Raw genomic sequence first — 14,259 nt, forward strand, 5'->3', positions numbered from 1 at the left:
TTTTATTTCCATTTCAACATGCCATGCTAAGTTAATGATTCAAATTAAAAACGAGAAAGCATCTCAAAATGCAAAGTCCATCCCACATCCACTTTGTACTCCAACTAAACTTAACGAAAACGACAGTTAAAAAAAATTGTACATTTTATTCATTTGTGTTCACAATCTCATAATTAAGGTTTGTTGATGATTTGATGGCAAAAGCTCAATTGGTAAAATGTTACAGCTTGGACATACACATTGAATCTCCATGGTAAACAAGGATTTATATTCAAACACTTATGGATGGTTTACCACTTCACCGTTGATATCATCCTTACAACTCCTTGTTCTCCATTGGGAGTAAAAGGAGATGTGCCAAGTTTAAATTTTTTCCGATCAGTGGTTTCAGTTATAATATTTTAATTTTTTGTGTTTAATCCAATATGGCTGCCATACCACGTGACCTATGACGTCACAATTATCATTAAATATTTTCCGTGGGGGGCTGCTCTTACCCTGAAAATTTTGTGTCAATCAGACAAGTGGTTGCTTGCTGAGAAAAACAAAATGTTAAAAAAAATAAGAGCAAATAAAGGCCAAAAAAGGGTCGAAGAAAAACAATAATAATGAAAATTGACGATTTTATGTGCTGCTGACATTTGACCCTTTGACCAAATTATTAATTTGTCTTCTACATATTCTCAAAATAAAAGCCTTTTTGAAATTTGATGACAAAAGCTCAAATGGTAAAAATGTTACGGCCCAGCCAAACACACACAGAAGTGATTGCAAAACCCCGTCTCCCGCTGAGCGGGGGATGGGCTGATTATGTTGATGTCATGTTTCTCATCACTGAACAGCAAGGGAAAGCACATATTCTAGTTAATTCATCCAGTTTTCAATGATTAAGTAAAGAATTGCTGTCTTCAAAGTAAAATTTGATAATTATTCAATCAAAAAGAAGACGTGTTTCTACGTAGCTGTTCTCTGTGTAAGAGGCTCCATATCAGGTTTTGGTAAATGAAAATTATCTTGCTAATGGAAATCTTCCTAATTACTTATCAATAACAATCCAAGTCTAACACAGCCTTCTTGATCAAGCCATGGGATGGCTAAATGGGACTGGGGAGAGTAGTGGTACAATTGTTGGTATCACAAAGACCACCACTGAATTGTGCAGATGAACACTGTCCTACAACCTGAGATACTACATTTAATTCCAAACATATGCTACGTACCATATTTCATCAAGTGAAAGTCTTCTCCACAAAGAAAATACATCAGCTCAGCAAAAGAAAGATAGTGCAGGTGAAGATTCACTTATGGCAACTTTTCAGAACTTGAATATGTTTTCTGTCAATACGAAGCCAGAAGCACTACAGAGCATTGTTATAAAAGATCTAGCAACACAAACTGTGGAAAACTCAATGATAAATGCCAAAGAGCTCGAACAAAAACAACTGGAAAACTTTGTGAATGAAATGAGTGACTAGTTTTGAGAGAAGACAATAATGAGTCTGAAGTACCATTCTATCACCAACTAATAAGGAATAATGCTCCAACCTTCTCAACTTTATATCATGTTGTGAAAAAGACAAACAAGAGAATCTTGAAAGCTGACAAAAGCATACTACAGCATATATGTGTCACCACTTGCAAGGATGGCCTATCAGTTGATATGGCTGCAATCTTTAGTGCAAACTCTCTTGCTGAAATGAATCAGTTACTTTATACCGAGAACAAATCCATGCTTGCAGATATATCGACTGAAGGTATAGACTTCCCCGAATCTATCCAATTGCATGAAGAATCATCTTGTCTCATAACAGATGGTCAAGCATTAATTGTTAGCATAGGAATGCCTGCAAATGCATTGGCATTTGATGATGTAGCAGATGTATTCATCAAAACTGTACTTCACATTAGCTCAGGCTTCAACAGAATAGATGTTCTCTTTGATCAATACATACATTATTTAATCAGCTCGGGCACAAAGCCAAACTGCTTGGGACCAGGTACCCCAGTCCCACCCACCGGACAACTGACCTGGGCATCTGTGGAAAGTTATAGAGTTAAAATGAAATAATTGAAGTGATTTGGAAAGGCCCAGAGAGGCACGTATAACCCTCCATAGATACTCCACTGTGATTTATAATGAGCTCATTTTGGGAAGAGAACCCTGGCCATTAATTATTACAGGTTACAAAGAGAAGATTGGCTGCAGCAGAAGCTGCTGGTATTGAACAACCACCGAAGTGGTAAATAATAATAATAATAATAATAATAATAATAATAATAATAATAATAATAATAACAATACCATTCCTTTCACACCATAAATGTGCATCGGGCAGCTGAGGCATTTTCATTGCCAAGGAGTACAGTCCTGGACGAGTCGCCATTCTGATGCAGGTTACCCCAAATGGTTATTATCCCAGTACACTGGTACTCATGTCACTGACCTTGGAAGGATGACAGGCTGAATCAACCCCACCTGATGTTAATTCAACAATGAAAAGAAATGGGCTTAAACTCAGGATTATAAAGTCCCAAGCCAGCCGCCTTAACCACTAAGCCAACACCAGGCTTTCAGTGGGAATTGGAAAAGCTAAATTTACTTTTCCTCACTGTCACGACTTGCCATGCTTTGTTTTTGGGATATGCAGGTGAGTCGGGGAATTTGTATGGGTGATGTGCAAGAGAAGTCATGAGGGCCAGCATGTGGACCGAATGAAAGGCTAAAGTGTTATTGTGTAGGTATCACTGGTTTTGTGGAAGAAATAAAACATCAGTGATTGTGTTTACTATATGCTACAACCTTTATTGTGTACCACAGGTGTCGGAAGAATAAATGGCAGCTGGGGAGGGATCATTGTATGTCAGGTTTGTGGGTGGATAAGTGGTGCATGTCCACAGGTGATGAGGCTCTAAGAGAGAACGAGGACTGCAGCCTTCACTGAAACGGAGGTGGATGATTCGAGACCTGTTCCACCTTCTGAAACCCGAATATGAAGATAACAATCAATGACACACAAACACACAATCATTTTTTCCCCAAAAGCTATCTTAATGAGCTATTTGGAAGAGTTTCAGGCTGGAACGTTGGATCCACCCAGGATATTTATTTATTTTTCAAAGAAAGGACAAAAGTAAAGAGACATTGGTATAACCTGGAGACATGGTGCGCATCTTTTTGGGAAACCGACGACATATGTTGTTGTAGTTTGTACAGATGTAGTGCATACACCATGCAGCCAGCTGCTCAGCATTATGAAACTGAAAGGTATTGAGAAAAGTATCAATCATTTGTCAAAAAATATGCATAAAAATGCAAATACAAGAGCACAACCCATTAATCCATTACAGTTATGAGAAAGATAGTCAAGAAACTTACGGTAATTGGTGAACTACCTTGGTGAACTACAATCTGAGATGAAATGTTGCAGATGTGACAGACTTCTAACAATTAGTACATTTATGTTTTTTGGCTAATAAGATAGAGGAGGTGAGAATGGTAAATTTGTTCACGTTGATAAATATTTAGATTGTATTTTTTTTTCTTCTTGCTCATGCGTTAATGATATCAACTGAGGATATCTTATGGGTGGTTTCAACTGAATGGAAAGTGAATTTTGAGATATTTATTTAATTTTAATTTTTTTTTTTACATGTGCAGTAGAATTATTGGTTTCATGAATAATTCCCACATTTTTCTTTAATCCCCACTGGCATATCTGTTCTTACTTCTTTTGTGGGCGAAAGCACATCCTTCTCAGCCATTGTACACCAATTCCTGGGGTGAAGCATCTGTGAGCAAGCTGCTTACCTTCTCAACATGGAAGGCTAATGTCAATGAGACCAACTTTAGGTCACTCTGTAAAGTATGCAACAAGTAGGTGACCATACTTCAAGAAGCCAGAAACACTTAATCTTGCAAACCTCAGGACTGAACTGAAATACCAAACCAGTCTTCTTCCTGAAAGTCATGTTGGTGCTTCATCATGTCAATTTCTTGTATATGCTCTCCCTCTATCCCATCCCTCATCTTCATGCAGCACCACATGATCTGCTCAAGATAAGGCAGAACATCACAATGTTTAAATTTACTTCCAAATCTCGAGTACTCAAACCCATTCCACTGTCCCCACTTTACCCATTTGTATCCATTACAATCTCGACTCTACATTTTTCTCACCCTAGAAGTTTGAGAAAATTCTGTCCAGTCTCGACTCTTTATTGGCGATGGGCCCAGATTGTAGTAATACCCATGTTCACAAATCTTGCTCTTGCTTCTCCTTTGTTCACTTTTCAGTCTGTCCTTCTTAATTGCCTTCCTTGTTTGCCTTAAGGTCTGCAAATATCACTTCCATCCCCAGGAAGGGTGCAATAACAGATACTATCAACTACAAACCACGAAGCTTACTTCAATTTTTAAGCAGTGGCATGGCCGCCATCTTACATGGATTTCTGACTTCCCCCACTCATAAAATCAACGCATTGCTATCAATGGAACCCTCTTCTCTTCTATTCTTTTGGAGGCTCGAGTGCTACAAGATAATGTCTTGGATAAAGTCTTGTTCTTCATCTACATTAATGACCTCTCTGTTGCTTTGTAAACCTGTCTCTTTCTTTTGGCAGATCATGACACATTTCATCTTACAGTTCCCGCATCTGAATGACAGGCAGATGGGAGATGCATCTCTTTCTGCTGAATTGGAATCTATTAGACGCTGCTCTGATAAATGGAACATGTTTTTTCAATCCATGAGCAAATCTCAATCTTAACCCGTCACTGCAGAAGGACCATCAAACTAACCTGCACTTATTTAAGTCAATGAACAGCTCCTGGAAGAAGTTCTCAATTTTCCTCTACTCATCATGATTACCTATTGTCTCTCCTTGGTAGACACAATAGAAAAGCCAGCTGCAGAGTGAGCATTCTCTGTCGATCCAGGTCTTTCCTTTATAAATGAGAACTACTCAGCTAAACGAGCACGTTTTCGTCAGCTCAATGGAGTATTGCTCTCCCCTGTGGGCTGGGTCACCAGTAAATGCATCAAATTCTGTCGATGCTGAGCTGTTAATATTATTGGCATCTCGCACAATGACACTGAGGCACAAGACCTGTTTCTCTTGCATCTCAGACAAGTCTTTTGCCTCTGTGTTTTTTTTCCCACCTCTCTCTTTCCAGTCACAACCTTCTCACACTTGATGGTTTATGTGAGATGCACATGTTCGTCTCGTAACACCCTCCTGGTTCAACTCCCAAAATACAGGTGCTCTGCACATCTCTACTCTTTTCTCCCATTCCTAGAACTGCCTTCCAGAGATGGTTCAATTGCATCTTTTCCTCAGGGCTTCAAGCAAGTGGTGCAGTGCCATGTCATTTTATCCACCATCCCAACCTTCAATTGTTTCTTTCGCACTAACCTTCCCTCTCTCAACTGTCATACTTGCAGATTGCCGTGCTTCGTCCTATTCCATCTCTCCTCTATTGTTGGCACATTTCCTTGCTTGTTTATGCAACTGTTTCGCCACTGCTATATGTTGCCGTTTTGCTCTTTGTAAAGTTGCTCTTCCTTGTTTCACGATTTTGTATCCTTACTATAATTCATGGACCGGTGTTTGCGTGTTTAAGTATGTGTTTGTTTGTCGCGCTACTCCTCCTACAGTTCTGGCCCAATTACATATAGACTTGCTACATAGGATCAGCATGAACCCAATTAATGTATAGGAGTGTTATTATTTTTTTCTGGTGGTCTTGGGGAGGGGGGTGGAGACAAATTCTCGATGTAAATGTGTATTGTGTTGCACCACAATACACCACCATGCACCACCTCTAGGTGGGGAAGGGTATTACAAGTCTCCATAATTTAGAGTACAGTATTCCTGTCCCCACATTTTTCAGTGCAGTGAAGTGCTTTGAATTATAAGCAGTAAGTATGTTTTTGCTTCATCTATGAAACTTGCGTTAGTCTTTTTTTGCCAATACAGAGCTGTCAGTTGCCTATACACCACCCTAATAAAGATATGTGTCAGAAGGATGTGTTGCATGCTTGGAACAATATCGCCAATTGGGCGGGTACTCTGCCAGTACACAGAGAAGGTCACATGTAAGGATAACAAGTTTAATATCCACATTGGGTGGACTGTAACATGAGAATTATTTTCAAAATTACGACCTTCAAAAATGCCACAAGTCTTATTTTCGCACTTCTTGCTTAAAGAAATCTTCTTGCTCTTCTTCTTTTTCCTCCAAGAAGCACGTTGCGCCGCATGTGATTTGTGCGCAGGTGCATTGCTTCTGAGTGCTTAATATGAGTTCCATCACAAGGAACTTCATCACAGGAGGCCCTTCAAGCTTGTGCAATTGTTGACAACCTATGGTTGTTTGTCCATGATCTCCCCTTTTTAAATGCTGAGCGTCAGCAAGTACCATTTTTAAGACTTTGGTTCTGCTGAACAAAACGATAGCGTTACTGTGTGCAATGTTCATCACTGGTGCAATCAAAAAGAGTCATTATTGAATATTATGCACTCTCAAAGAAAAATGTGCTGAGGGCCCAAGCATGGGAAGTTTCAAGATACAGAGATAGTTGATTTTCTAACTGTTATTGACTTTTAACTGAAAAAAAACGGAATGAATTGGGATGTCCATCACAAGAAATGTGATTTTAATGAAAGCTCGGTTTGGTGCAAACGTATAGTAAGATTTGAAAGCTCAGTTTGAAAGTCCGCCAGCATTAAATGGTGCAAATGTAAGATGTGTCATCACAGTTTCACCATCGTAGGTGAACAACCCACTCACCAACTATTGAATGACTCTCATGAGCTATCTCCATAGAAACCATTGTAAAAGGGTTGAAGAATTGTTGTATCTCGAATTTGATGAATGGCACAAGAGATGACATTTTATGGGAAGAGAAAAAGGCAGGCCAAAAGGATTCCAAAGAGAGAGAAAAGAAAACTTAAACGATGCAGATGATAGATTTCCTACAGTAGTATATTCTCATCTTTTATACACATCCACACAAAAAAAATGTTGACACCCCACCCCAAAGTGAGATAGTCTCATATTCAAGACTGTCTTGTATCCGGGCTAATGCGGTATATTGTGTGTACACACACTGACACTTACACACAATTCAGTTTATGATAAATCATTTTAATCAAGGCATCAAGGCAGAACAACTGCTCAAGTTCATAAGAGGTAAAAAGAACATTACCTGAGCCAAGTCTAGGTAAAAAAGCACTTCTTCATTGATGTCTACCCCCTTCAACATGGCCTGGGTCAGCTCCTGCACTGCATACTGCTCTGTGTGTTTGGAAAGTAGCATAAAGAAGTAGAAGCTTGAAAAAAAGTGCACTTTTAATGTCATCCTTGTCTGATCACCACAATAACTTATATTTGGTGTATAACCATGTTAACAAATATTGCATTATTGCTATTCAATACTATTCAAATTAACCAATCTACAAACAAGAAAAAGAGCAAGCAGATATTGCAGACCCTCGCCAGGAATTTTGTGCCAGGTCAGGTCAGGTTAGGCATGGGAACATGTGCCGGAGCAACATGTTGCTGTGTCTACTTTCCATTGGTACTCCAGGGTCTCCGTCTGGCAATCCCCCAGGCATATGCCCAACCAATCCCCATCTACTTGAGATGCCGATCAACCTGCTGCAACCACGAAGAGCTTGGTTGGCCCATTGGCCTCCTCCACTCACAAGGCTCCCTCACTGAGAGAATCTGGTGAGCAGGACCAGCGTCAGGAAAATGAGCCACATGTCCATACAACCACGGGTGATGTTTTAAGGACTATGCAGGTAACAAATCTAATTTGAGTCTCTCTCAGCAACCGCTCATTGGAAACAAAGTCCGACCAGCGATAGCCAAGGATTCTCCGAAGAGACCAAGTACCAAATAAATGAAGTCTCCATCACAGATCCCTGGTCAGAGTCCAAGTCTCACATCCATAAAGCAAGACTGGAAGCACCAAGGACCTGAAGACTCAGATTTTCGTCCTCCTGCACAGGCAGTGACAGCGCCACACCCCATGATCCAGTGAATCCATGACTCCCCAGGCCCGAACCAGACATCTATTGACCTCTGGCTCATAGCCAGCGGAGACATGAATATCACTGCCAAGGCAAATGAATCTCTTCGTGACCTCAACATCCTCACCACAAATGGATAAAGACAAGATAGCAGCATCCAAGATGTCAGTGAAAGCCTGGATCTTAGTTTTAACTCAGAAAACCCCTAATCCTAGCAACTCCGACTCCTCATTCAGCACCTCGAGGGCCCACAAAAGGATATCCAGAGTCTCCACAAAGATGACTGCATCATCTACAAAATCAAGGTCAAAGATCTTGACATTACCAAACGATACACCGCAGCTTGATCTCTCCAACATCCTCCCCAGAATCCAGTCCATACAAGTGCTGAAAAGTGTTGGGGTCGGTACACCCCCACTGAGGAACTCCAGTAACAACTGGAAATAAATTAGAGATGGTATCAGCACATCTCATAGCACTCTCATCAGATTGATCAGACTCTCATCAGATATACTCTACTCATCAGAGTATAGTTCAGACATCAGATTGATCAGTTTTCGTGGCACCCCACAAAGACGAAGAATCTTCCAGAGGGCAGCGCGATTCACTGAATCAAATGCTTTACAGAGATCAACATAGGCTGCAAGCAGCAATTACCAAGATTCTCCTCTGTGTTTGGTGAGGACCCGAAGTGCAAGGAAACGGTCAATCGACGACCTCTTTAGTGTAAAGCCTAACTGCTGTGGGTGCTGGTGCTCAAGCAGATGGTGCTAACCCTTTCAAGAATTATTCGAGCAAAGACATTGCCCGGCACTGAGAGCAGCGTCACCCCTCAGTGGATGTTGCAGTCCTGGCGATCACCCTTCCCTTTCCAGAAAGGGACAACAAAGTCCCTCTTCCTGTATTCCAATGTTTCGACAATGCCTGTATTCCAGGCAGAACACAGAACTGCCTACAATAACACGTGTAGAGCATTTCAACCATCACTGAGAAGTCCGGAATAGATGCCACAGATCCCAGGAGCTTTACCCCATTTCAAGCAGTTCACCGCAGCCAGTAGTTCCACAAACAAAGGTGGATCACAGTTGATTGGAGGGTCATGAATGAGGGTAGAAACACCCCTGACATCTAACACAACAGCTGGTGGGTCAGCCTGGTATAGCCTCTCAATATAACTGGCCCAGCGGGCCTAAACTTCTGACTCCTCTGTCAAGAGCTCACCACCCTCCACTCCAACTGCAGTACACCGAGGGATGAGCTTGGACAAACACAATGTGCGAATTCCCCTGTAAGCAGGACGAGAATCACTTGACCACATGTGATGCTGTATCCCCTCACAGATTCCTTGCACATCGGCCTCCTTGTCCACCCTCGCACATGTACAGTTTTAAGCCTCAATCCCCTGAACAGCTCAGCTCTGCCATTAAGCCTGGCCCTGCAACTCTGGTCAATGGTATCCAGTGTCCCATGAGAGACAAAATTTGTCTTCACCCTATGGTAAGTTCCAACACATCCACCGGCAACATCAAGGATGGTGGTCTTAAAGGCACTCCACAAGTCTTCAGGATTTATCAAAGCACCCAGACCCCCAATTCCCCAATCAGCCTATTTGCAAACTCCTCAGCTACCCTCTGATTCTTGAGATTGCCAACATCCAGCCTTGGCTGGGATGGTACCATTCTCTTGGACTTAAACTGCAATGACAGAGTTGCAACAACAAGCCTGTGTTTGACATTGAGGAACTGAGCCCTCTGGTAGACCCTGCAGTTCTGGATCATCCTCCAGTAGCCATCAATGAGCACATGGTCAGTCTCCTTTGCCACACCACCAGCGTTGGAATTCCAAGTCCAGTGATGAGCCTGTGGGTGTTGAAACCATGAAACAGCCACCATAAGTCCATGACTTCTTGCAAAGTCAAGGAACTTAGTGCTATTCTGGTTCAGAGATCCAGACCCATGTGGACCAACACATGTCTCATAACCATCCCGATCAGATGGCAGTTAATGTATTGAAATCCCCCAAGACTCGAAGAGTATCTTGCCTGCAGTACTGATCAACCACAGTCTCGAGTGTGGCATTGAATGAGTCCTTCATGGTGAGATCACTCACCTCAGTGGGAGCATATATAGATACAAGGGAAATGACACCCAAGGAGTGACAAATCCTAAATCTCATAATACACTCGTTGAACGGTGTTACCTTATTGGACACAGCTGCAGCAACTCCTTGGGCATGGTAACAATCACAGCAACCAGACCAAGAGTGGGTGTAACCAACCGCCATGATCTCGCCACTATCCGGTCTCCGAACCTCAGAGAGTGCTGCAATGCTGCTGTTCAAACGCTGGAGCTCAAATGATAACAGAGACAGGTGTTCATCCTCTCTTAGGGATAGGACATTCTGGGCACCCATCCAAAGGGACCACCTCAGGTTAACCAAAAGAGACCGCTGTTTGGTGGAAGACACATCAGCACCACTCTGCCACACACCACACCGCAATCTGACCCAGGAAGTTTACCCCGTGCTTTTCCTCCTATGATCAAGGAATGGGGGTCCTGAAGGCTTTGCCCCAATCCTATCAACTGGTGACCTGCCCTGGGAATAGCAGCAGCACAGGAGGTACTCCCACGAAGTGTGTTTTCAGTTTTTTATATATATATATATATATTTGTGTGTTTTGTGGAATGAAGGATTTTACAGTGGCCGGAGTGCAAATCCTGCCACCAATCTCCAAAGAAAAAGTAACCCAACTGCAGGAGGACGTCCGCAGACACAATTGGGCATGAGATATGGATGGCTGTCGGCTCACAAGGAGTTCCTCCACCCTTTGACAGGTTTTTATTTTAATCTTGCTGGGTGTCCATATCCATACACCCTCCTCACCAGGAAACCTTGTGGAAGAGACGGTTTAGTCGCCGACAACCCAACCATTAAATATGTTCGTACAAGTTTACATGGTCCCTGTAGCAAGTCACAGATCTAATCTGGCCTGACCTGACCTGACATGTGAGTTTACACCCTGTCGTTTTGTGTGGGGTATTTTATGTGGTGTTTGTGTACTGGTGTGTTACATGATTAATAATAGACAAAACTAGAACTGTCACTTTATAACTGCTGGCAGTGATGATCGGGTACCAAGACATCCCGCTTTGATGCAGCCCGCTTTTTTTTGGACACTTGATCTTGACCCATGATGTTTATTATTATTCAAATGAATTCAGAAGGATTAAAATAAATTCATTTCAAATTTGTGGAAGACCAAATTGGTACAGTGCTGCATTGGAGTCATAAGAAGAAACCTAAACAAGCAAAAGTAAAGATGGAGTCATCAAGAGGAACCTGGATTTGCATTTCAGTTGCAACTCCTCTATCCTCAAACCTATCCAGGTGCAGTCAAGTGAGCCATATTCAAAAAATAATAATGCAAAAAGAACCCAGATTCAAAGAATTAAATAATTCTGGCTGCCAGACATGCATTCGATTAGGTTGAAATTTAAAACATACATTCCCCGTGACTATTAGATCATGTGTGTTGAATTTTGGATTGATCCTCGTAAGCCGTTCTTGGGAAGAAGATTTTTGAATGTTTTCATTTTCAATCCAATATGGCTGCCAAACCAAGTGACCTATGACATCATAAATTTACATTCTGCCTTGAATTGATAAGGGGATCAGGTTTGTGAAGTTTCGTGTTGATTGGATAAGGTGCGTTTTTCTATGCAAGATGGCTGCCAAACCACAAGACTTTTGACATCATCATTCTCACCTTATATGCAACAATGGTGTGAGATGATATTTGTGAAGTTTCATGTCAATTGATGAAGCGGTTTAAGAGAAAGAACTTTTAAATATTTTCCTTTTCTCCAATATGTCTGCCAAACCATGTGACTTATTAATTATCCATGAATACCCTGGTTTCCCCAAGGGTTGGAGAACATGGGTGTGAAGTGTCCCCTCGATCTGTCAATCCTTCTGGAGAAGAGGATTTTTTTAAAGGTTTTAGGATAAATCAAATATGACTGCCAAACCATGTGACCTACATCATTAAATGGGGAGAACTTGTTGGGCCTCATGGAAAAGCGGTCATACCTGTAAAGTTTTGCCTCAATCTGTTTCCGTCGTTTCGGAGAAGGTTTCTTAAGTTTAAAAAAAAAAGCTTCCAAACAACATGACCGATAACACTGAACAACAAATTTCAAAAAATTTTTTTTACTGGAGATGTGTAAAGTGATTAAGACTAATTTGGGTACGCTGATTTCAAAAATCATAACCGTTTTGCTGTATCACGTCAGGATTTTCAGGAACAGAAATATTCCCATTGCCTAGAAGTCAGGATTTCAATGAAATTTACATATGTCTTTAACATGTCTATTTCGTACAATTGTTGTTAACTTGTGTTATATTTCTTTCTTTCAGATAAAGATGAGTAGGCATTCCTGTACCAATCATCCTGACAACTTCTGTTATGTCTGTGGTCGGTATACCAAAAAAGATCAACAGCGAAGTATATCTACAGCAGTGAAAATGAAGGCCGCCTACTTTCACTACTTCGGGTGTAAGGTGGGGGACCAAGGACAGAGCTGGGCACCACACCTCTGCTGCACAAGCTGTCACACAACCTTGACTCAGTGGTTGGTGGGCAAGCACGCGAGCATGCCATTTGCGGTGCCCATGATATGGCGTGAGCCGCAGAATCATCATGATGATTGTTATTTCTGCTGCACAAGCATCGCCGGCTTCAACAAGAAGAATAAAGGTCACATCAAGTACGCTGACTGCGTCTCTGCTCGTAAACCTGTGCCTCATGATGACGAGAACCCCGTTCCAACACCTCCAGCTGATCAGAACATAGCTGTAAGCAGTGGTGAAGAGGATGGTGATGATGAACCTTTTGAACCCGACACTCAAGAATCACACCTTCTGAACCAGGGAGACTTAAATGATCTTGTAAGAGATCTCTCGCTGTCAAAGGCGAAGGCAGAGCTGCTTGGATCAAGGCTGCAGCAGTGGAATCTACTTGAACCTAACACCAAGATATCCTTGTTCAGAGCACGTCACAGAGACATGGCTGAGTTCTTTGAGATGGAAGACACGATGACATTCTGCAGTGACATCAACGGTCTGTTGAAAGAACTTGGGTGTGATCACGATCCTGCAGACTGGCGCCTCTTCATCGACTCGGGGAAGAACAGCTTGAAGGCTGTTTTGCTCCACAATGGCAACGAGAAACCATCAGTCCCACTGGCTCACGCGTTCGGCATGACAGAGACCTATGAGGCTATGCGGCAGCTGCTTGATTCCATCAAGTACAATGACTTCAACTGGCACATCTGCGGAGACTTGAAAGTGGTGGTGCTGTTGTTAGGGCTGCAGTCAGGCTACACGAAATACATGTGCTTCCTTTGTCTCTGGGATAGCAGAGACGACAATAATCACTGGACGAAGAAAGATTGGGAAGAGCGAAAAGAGCATGTACCTGGTCGACACAACGTGAAGCATGTCGCCCTTGTCGACCCAGCCAAGGTTTTCCTTCCACCACTCCACATAAAGCTCGGCTTGATGAAAAGTTTTGTACGGGCAATGGATCTGAATGGGCGTGGGTTTTTATACCTCAAGGAAAAGTTTGGCAACACCTTGTCGGAGGCCAAGATCAAGGCTGGTGTCTTTGTTGGACTGCAAATCCGACAGATTATGAAGGACGAAACTTTTCCGACAACTCTAAACCCCAAAGAGCTGGCAGCGTGGAGGAGCTTCAAAGCTGTGACGGACAACTTCTTGGGGAACGAGCGCACGGACAACTATGAAGAAATAGTGCAGCAGCTGCTGGAGTCCTTCAGGAAACTTGGCTCCAGGATGTCCCTGAAAATCCATTTCCTACACCAGCACCTGAACTTCTTCCCTGACAACTTGGGAGCAGTCTCGGACGAGCACCGCGAGCGATTCCACCAAGAGATTTCACTCATGGAGACGCGTTACCAAGGGCGGCACAACCCGAACATGATGAGCGATTTCTGCTGGTTCCTGCATCGTGAAACTGACACAGAGCAGCACAAACGCAAAGCCAAATGCCTAAAGCATTTTTAATTACATTCTAGTGGAGTTTTTCTGTAATTTCTATAATTTTGAAGCATTCATGATGAAATAAATGAATAAATGAATTTTTGTAAATTTCATTGAAATCCTGACTTCTAGGCAATGGGAATATTTCTGTTACTGAAAATC

General features: G+C 42.2%; 1 protein-coding gene across 3 annotated transcripts in view; it reads right to left on the reverse strand.

Moving 5' to 3' along the window:
* The window catches only part of LOC147035390 (rho-related BTB domain-containing protein 2-like), a 229,596-nt gene that overhangs the window by 25,460 nt on the left and 189,877 nt on the right, over nt 1-14,259 (reverse strand). For all 3 annotated transcript variants that reach the window (XM_085897457.1, XM_085897467.1, XM_085897473.1), the window contains 2 exons: nt 7,209-7,297; nt 3,153-3,258 (listed from right to left, as the gene is read on the reverse strand). In XM_085897457.1, coding sequence (XP_085753583.1) covers nt 3,153-3,258; nt 7,209-7,297 — 195 coding nt within the window. The remainder of the gene's footprint in view (nt 1-3,152; nt 3,259-7,208; nt 7,298-14,259) is intronic.

This window comes from Eptatretus burgeri, chromosome 1 (genome assembly GCF_056783735.1).
Source record: "Eptatretus burgeri isolate ZD-2024b chromosome 1, Ebu_testis_v1, whole genome shotgun sequence".
Classification (NCBI taxonomy): domain Eukaryota; kingdom Metazoa; phylum Chordata; class Myxini; order Myxiniformes; family Myxinidae; genus Eptatretus; species Eptatretus burgeri.